General features: G+C 39.3%; 1 protein-coding gene across 1 annotated transcript in view; it reads left to right on the top strand.

Annotated features, from left to right (window-relative positions):
- LOC144650830 (uncharacterized) overlaps positions 1–4,982 on the top strand; it is a 13,044-nt gene extending 8,062 nt beyond the window's left edge. Inside the window, exons 5-6 of the mRNA XM_078510592.1 lie at positions 2,550–2,930; positions 4,645–4,982. Coding sequence (XP_078366718.1) covers positions 2,550–2,930; positions 4,645–4,949 — 686 coding nt within the window. The 3' untranslated portion in view covers positions 4,950–4,982. The remainder of the gene's footprint in view (positions 1–2,549; positions 2,931–4,644) is intronic.
- The last annotated feature ends 2,518 nt before the right edge of the window (positions 4,983–7,500 follow it).

The raw sequence follows: 7,500 nt of genomic DNA, 5'->3' as shown, positions 1-7,500 counted from the left end.
ATTGGCAATGTACAGTATTGGTGTGAACTTGAATGGAATTTTTTACGAGATCAGTAAAGCTATCGAATGAAAAGATGACTTGAAAATGAAAACTTCGAATAATTATAATTAAATACCAATTGAATTTTAGATGAGAAATTCCGGAAGTGACATCTGTGTTCAAAATAGGAATTTTTGTACAACTTAAAGTTCCGAAAAAAAAGACCACATGTTTTGTTCAAATCACAGACAAACATGATCAGGAAAACAAAACAGGCCAATGGGTTTTATTCACGAAAATACAACTTTCTTAAGAAAGAGTTTGACATTTCACACGAAATTTGCATACACTTGAACTTGCAAAAAAGAAGTATCTCTGCCGAGACATAATAGCGAGACCTTGCATTAATAATTATTGTATTCTGATCTGATTGTTATTTTTTATGCATTAACTATTTGAAAGTGGTTCTCATCGATGAAAACAAAATGGTTTTTCATTCACTGCTTGAAGTATTTATAGACGTGAAAACATTCGCTTAATCAAATTACATTCTGCACGAAATATTTTGTATCCATTTGTCCCGAAACTTTGAGGAAATTGAAATCTTTGTTGGACAGTACTGCATAAAAGCAGTTCATAGAATTGAATAAAAAGATAAGAACTATATTGATAAAGGAAATTTTAAAACTTTATTTTGGCTCATTTTGACGAAATTCAGGACTTCAACATGATATCATGGTAGCGGGCAGAAGTCGGTTCGTTCTGAATTTTTCAATACGGTATACAAGTTACAGGTCAATATACAGACCCTCTGTACAGTAAAAAACGTTTTGGGAACAAACCATTGTGAACTTATTTTCTATGTTGATCAAAATCCTTAGTACGACATGGGGTTTGTTATCAAGTTCGTTAGTACGTTAATACTGCAAGGTGTATAACCTCAGAGAATTATTATCAAGTGTGTTTTGTTTTATTAGCGGTTTATACTCTAAGGTCTTGGTATGGGAGATCAAAATTAAGGCAAATTTCTGTTATTATCTGATTGCTTGGCACAGATTAGTACGATACTGAATTGGTTAGGAAATGTAAACAAACATTAAATTGAATGAGAGTAGAAAGGGAGGGACAGGTGGGGGTGAAAGGCTAAGGAGATGGAAAGGGAGGGAGAATTAAAATCCATGCTTGGCAATATCACGCAACCTTTGACTTCTGTTGTTTTCTCACAAGAACAAAACTTAAGGTGGGGTTCTACCTGAATTTGAATGGAACTTTAAGAGATTTAAAGAAGGGATTGAAGAAAAGAATGAAAACACCACCAAACAGTTGACCCCCTCGCAAGAGCACTCCGGGTTGTCAGGAGACTGTTTGGTGTCCGTCCACCAATTTTTAACTTCAAATTCAAATTTTAAAATCACATTAAATCTCCAATATTTCTTATTTGTCTAAATTTTACTAATCCTTTGAGAAAAACTATCGCCTCCCAGACATCCCCCAAAATCGTCCAAAAATTAACAAAATACTGCAAAACAAATATATATGGGATAAGTAAAGCTTTTTTGGATTCCTTGAAACGCGGCTGAAATGGTTTTCAGTGTTTTCCAGCCCTCATACTTTGGGTCAGTACTACTATTCTTCACCAGTTGCTATTACAGTAATGGTATGAAACAAATACCTAATCATTCGTCAATAAGTTGTGATCATTTTCTTGACAATAGTAGTTACCTGATTAGGAGTTTTATACTGTTCCATTAAAGTGTAAGGGCTGGAAAATACTGAAATGCGTCAGCCACCTAAAGCGTTGGAAAAATTGGTCTTCAGGTAAAAACCCCGCCTTTATTAAGTATTGCGAAAAGGCTGCACTTTGCTAAGTGTTACAAATTTATATTTTCTAGACGTCTAGTTCAATCGTTTATTTGTATTGTGCGAAATATATTTTTATAAATCGATAATGATAAAGTAATAATGCAATCTTGAAAACATTCCAGATTTTCATTATTAAATAGAAACACGAAAATTACAAATTTGGGAAAACAAGCCTGTCAAAATAACGTTGCCATGGTGATTTCAAGTTACTGGCACAATAACTAATCCTACCAAATTATTGCGTGATAAATTTTAGATAAACGCGCAAAGTTTGGCAGCGTTTGGTTGAATCTTGAAAAAGTTATAAGCGTCCAAAGTCAGCGCGGGCCTCAAAAGCCCCCCCCCCGGCCTGAATAGGTTTAAGTGACTGTTTTTCCAGTGATTTTTACTGTACTGTACCCTGCCTTTCAAGTCAAAACAGATAGCTAATTATTAAGCGCCCGATTTTAAGCTTCTCAAGCTTCTCAAGCTTCTTGTTTTTTATACTCCTGATGAAGGTGGACAGAGGCCACCGAAAATTTAGCGTTTTAAGAGTAATATCGGATGAATCATTCTAGTAAAATTAAGTCTACCGATCGCCACAGACAAAGTGAAAATAAGTTTGTTGAATTTTTTGGAGGGATGAGTGCTTCCCCATTTAAAGAAGAAGAGAAATGAAATACCTTTATTAAAACTTATTCTAAATGAAATTGCCTTCGTATTTTAGCCAAACAAAGCTGTGCACGTGATAACACTCTCCTGTTTGTGGCCTTTGACCTTGAAGAAAATCAGCCCTCGTGTTCAGGGTCTGGGAGTTGCGCATGTTCATCTATAACGTGTGGCAGTCGATTTTTCGTCCAAAATCTGACTCAGCACCTCAACACTACTGGAGCGAGTTTCCAGGGAGCAGTCATCTTAGAAACCATTCTCAACTACAACAACGCAACAAATTCTCAGACGCTCCCTTCTGGTTTCGAGCAGGGTTTTCCCTCAGAGTATCAAGAAATCTCACAAAACCAATTCAGAGGCGACTTCTTAGCCGTGATTGGTCGAGTGCAGGATGATGAACATCTTATCAGTGGGGTTACAAATGCTTTTAAAAAGGACGGTTAGTACAACTTTGTGTTACTGGCGGGAAGAGAGATGGGGCTGGGGGCGGGGGACAGGACATTCTCGTCCCCATAGCCCTTTCGTTTCTCTTAGCCGCCTGAGCCTTGGCACGAGAAAACGAAGGGCTCTGGGGACACAGGATTTCTAGTCCTAGATTCTAGGACTTCCGGTCTTCATGTATGCAGTCATGACGTTTCAGAAGAATGTATGAGAGAGTCGTTACGTTTTCGACTACCGTTTAGGAATTCTTTGTTTCAAACAGCCAATCAAAAAAATTCGAATTAATCCAAAAATCCTGTGTCCCCAGAGCCCTCCGTTTTCTCGTGCCAAGCCGGCTAAGAGAAACGAAAGGGCTATGGGGACGAGAATGGGGACAGGGTAGAAGAAAAGAGACCATTGTAGCAAGTTTTTCTTAGGCGCTGTTTCGAGTTTGTTTTAGTAACGTCATAAATTGAAAACAATGACCAGTTCCCTATATGAGACACATCTGCAGGGAGTAATGACAGTTCGGTTCAACCTTGCCACGTCTTGAACTTGTTTTGTTAGTGAATACAACAACTACCATGGACATTGCTTTCAGGCGATTTAAAATACACCAGCTCCCGACAGTTTTATTTAACAACTGTTCAGCGAAGTGGAGGTGGCTAGTGGTGGATATTTACCGTGCCGCGAAGCAGTTTAAGTATACCGAAAAATTTCGGTTATAAGCCCTGGGCTTATACAACTTCGTAAGGGTTTTTGGGTGGGCTTATAAGTGAAGGGGCTTAATATATCCGGGAGGGCTTATAAGCGGAATAAAAAAAACGTTCCGAAACGGGCCACGGGAGTGTTGATCGAAATACGTTTCCTTGAAGTTAAAAACGCATAATAAAGCAACATTCAGCCCTGTTAAGTACTGTCATCCGGCAGAGGGGGGCTTATAACCGGGGGGCGGGCTTATAATGGGATGTATTTTTTTGTTTGTTTCCAGGTAGATGGGCCTATTATCGGGGGGCTTATAAGCGGAGGGGCTTTTAACCGGAATTTTACGGTATACTAAAACAGTGAGATAATATAGTCCAAAAGGATGATTTTTGACTAGTTTATTCCTGTCAAAGAATATATTTTTCTTCAGCGCGTTGCTCGTAGCAAAGGATATTCGGAGTTTCAGTGGCAAATCAGCGCGCGCAAAAACGCTTTCCACTGTTTGATAGTAAACTTAATCTTTCTATCAAATAAACTGCCTGTTTTTCTCCCCAAGCAAGAAAAAATCTATGTGGTCTTTTCCTCCTCTTCAATCCTTATGTCGCCATGTGAAAAGAAGTTAATTTCTGTGTCAAATATTACGACTTGACTTAATAATCTCAGCTAGACATGCTAGAGTCATCTCGGACGTAAGACGACCCGACTCAGTTAGTGTGTATTTGACAAGTCTTCGTTGGCGCGGTGCGTAGGAAGTGAAGATCGGGCTTTGAAAATGATGATGATGATGATGATAATGATGATGATGATGATGATGATGGCTTAACGATGATTCCAAAAGGTGGCCCTTGCATCACCCGATGGGCCGGCAGCAGGGTGAAGGTGGATGAAATATTTTCAGGTCCTTTTCCTGTACGTAAAATTGACAAAGATAAGACAAGACGAGATAGTTAGTTATCCTCTATTTAACTCATTATAAATTATTTGCGATTTAACTGTAGTATGTATTAACGTCCAGCCGTTGTTTTCAGACGCCTTCAAAACGATCGCCGTTACCATGGCATTGTCAGGCAGACCAAGTGCCTGGCCCTCGAGCTACCGTAATGCCGTTCAGGATTTCTTCCGCTCCGACCACTATCGTTTCTGGGATGCTGAGCCTTCGTTACCAGCGGTATTCCTTACAGATACCGCGAATTTTCGGGGATTCATGCAGCAGTGTTACCATCAGCAGTGTGACGACATCAGTCAGGTGACCCAGGAGATGATGACGTTTTTGGGGCGAACAGTTGACGCCTTGGTGCAAGTGGCCAGTAACATGACAAATGAAAAGTGTTAAATGAAGGAAATGTAAAGCAAATAAAATACATTATCCGGTAAAATATTGTTTTTCCTTAATTCTATCTAAACGCAGAAAAGAACGGCCGATACCACCCATATGGCGGAAAGCACTTGCTAGTGGCAGGCTTGTACCTCGAGTCTTCGTTCCTTACTGCGCAAGCTTGACGAAACGAGCGACTCTCAAAAGTTCTGATTCAAAGTCCGAAAATATTGGCCATTCGGTTGATTTGCGCAAGCCTAACGTTTAAAAGAATGACTCAACGAACTTCTTGGTGTTTTACTGCCGGCCATTTTATTGTTTTCAAAACAGAAGCATATCAATAGGAAAGCAATTAAAATCGGTCCTGCAACGGAACTTTCGAGAGTCGCTTGCTTCGTCAAGCCTGCCCAGAATGCACTAGTGCGAGCTTGCCCAGATTGCATTAGTGGAGCGAATTTCGCGGTATCGAATTTGACCACATAAACAATGCAATATAGTCTTCGTCGAGATCCTGTGGGCTGATAGTTTCTGGCGGATATAATATGTTTGGAAAACTAATATATGCCTGAGAACGAACTTGACTTGGAGGGATGGTTTATACCAGTTTTTCAAAACTTTAAAATTCTAAGGGCTCTTATCATCCTCATCCTATAGGACCGAGACATAAACAGTATATCGTCTATAAAACTCGCAATTTACCACTTGTGTATATTTTGACGAAGTTGTGGTTCACCCTGGATTTTGCAGTTCTATTCTATTCTATTCTATTCTATTCTATTCTATTCTATTCTATTCTATTCTATTCTATTCTATTCTATTCTACAATATTCTACTCTATACCATTCCATTCTATTCTATTCTGTACGTTTAACGCGTCATGTTACTTTAACAACTCGCCTACCTCCTCTTTAGCAAAACATTGGGTAATGAAGTTTTTACGTACGTTGACACCTTTTACCTTCCCGTTGTCATAGTATTGTATTAACACTTCGAAAGACTGCTTCTGAAGGCGCTTATACAGGTATAACCCATGACCGGCTGACATGGTTACAAGCTCAAGAGGTGACATGATTTTGTTTAATTATATATGGAAAGATACTGCACCATAACTTTGACAGCAGGTTTTTGCTCCTCGATGCGCGCAAGTTTACCGGATCGAACAGTTACAATTACTTTAGGTTTTCTAACGTACAGCATCCTTAGAAAAGTAACGTAAAATTTGAACTTTGCTTTTTTACCCTGAATGTTAAAAAATTAACATCAAAAGGTTTACTAAATTAAAGTGAGCTAAACTACAATCAGGCAGCACTTTTTCTTAAATGTATAAAGAGAACTTTGCTATACGTCCTGAAAGTTTTACAAGTGCAATACGGTGTTCTGAAAAGTCAATGGCATATTGATTTAAATGAAAGGCTTAGCACAAAATAGAATGACTTTGAACGAAAAAAAAAAAATGCTTTTGAATAAAACTTTCCAATACACGTTCCAATTAAGATACTTATTTTTCACTTTCATTGTTTTTCGCCCACGCCACAATTACACACAAGTCATTGCAGTCTATTTTTTTGTTTTATTCAGAGAGCCAACATTCCACACAGCATTGCAGATATCCATGTTACCTATCTGTGCATCATAATAGACATTACTCAACTTAAAGAGGCATTAACACGAAGAACTTCAAACTACGGAAGGGACGGTACTTGAGGTGAGTGAGCGATTTGTTTTAAAAAAATATATCTATCTATATATATGCTTGGAAAATGTTTGAGTCAAAACTCTTACTCTAACCAAACGTCAGGTTTTATCCGGCAATGTTTTTGGTACAGTTGGTACCGATTACACGAAATTTATGTTGAGAAAACCCTTTAGTCTTCATTACAGCTTGAAGTACAATATTTTAAGGCGTTACTGTTGGGAGGGCATTTCAACAGTAGCCTGCGTAGCAGGCGCTTGTGTAGTTTTTGAGCGCGCGTTTGGGCGTCTCTCGCCTTTCGCGTTTTCCAAATACGCGCCCAAAACTACGCAGGCTATTTGAACAAAGAATCTGTTGACAGCGAGGGTTGCCCAATACGAACTCATTTTCATATACAACTATTATAAAGTCAAATAACAGAAAGAAAGTAATAAAAACTAAAACGGAGGGAGGGAGGGAGGGAGGGAGGGAGGGAGGGAGGGAGGGAGGGAGGGAGGGAGGGAGGGAGGGAGGGAGGGAGGGAGGGAGGGAGGGAGGGAGGGAGGGAGGGAGGGAGGGAGGGAGGGAGGGAGGGAGGGAGGGAGGAGCGAAAAAAATGCATATACATATAAGTACTAACCAGACGTGAACTAGGAAGCTAAGCGATCGAGCTACTAAACTCGAATCCCCTGGTAAACCCTTCTTGTATTTTCTCAGTTGTATTAGGCAAAACTAACTAACAGTTCTTTTGATAGTCAAGTGATGGAAAATTACCAGTTCTAGAATTAACTGTACGCGCTTGCATGGATCCAAGTAGGATGCAAGAATGCCTGTGACCCAGAACTGATGTTTGTTATTAGAAGCACATCACCCGATAATATTATCGGCTGATGTTCC

The sequence above is a fragment of the Oculina patagonica genome, chromosome 4 (genome assembly GCF_052425735.1).
Source record: "Oculina patagonica isolate OP01 chromosome 4, crgOcupat, whole genome shotgun sequence".
Classification (NCBI taxonomy): domain Eukaryota; kingdom Metazoa; phylum Cnidaria; class Anthozoa; order Scleractinia; family Oculinidae; genus Oculina; species Oculina patagonica.
This window is presented reverse-complemented; position numbering and strand designations above follow the sequence as displayed.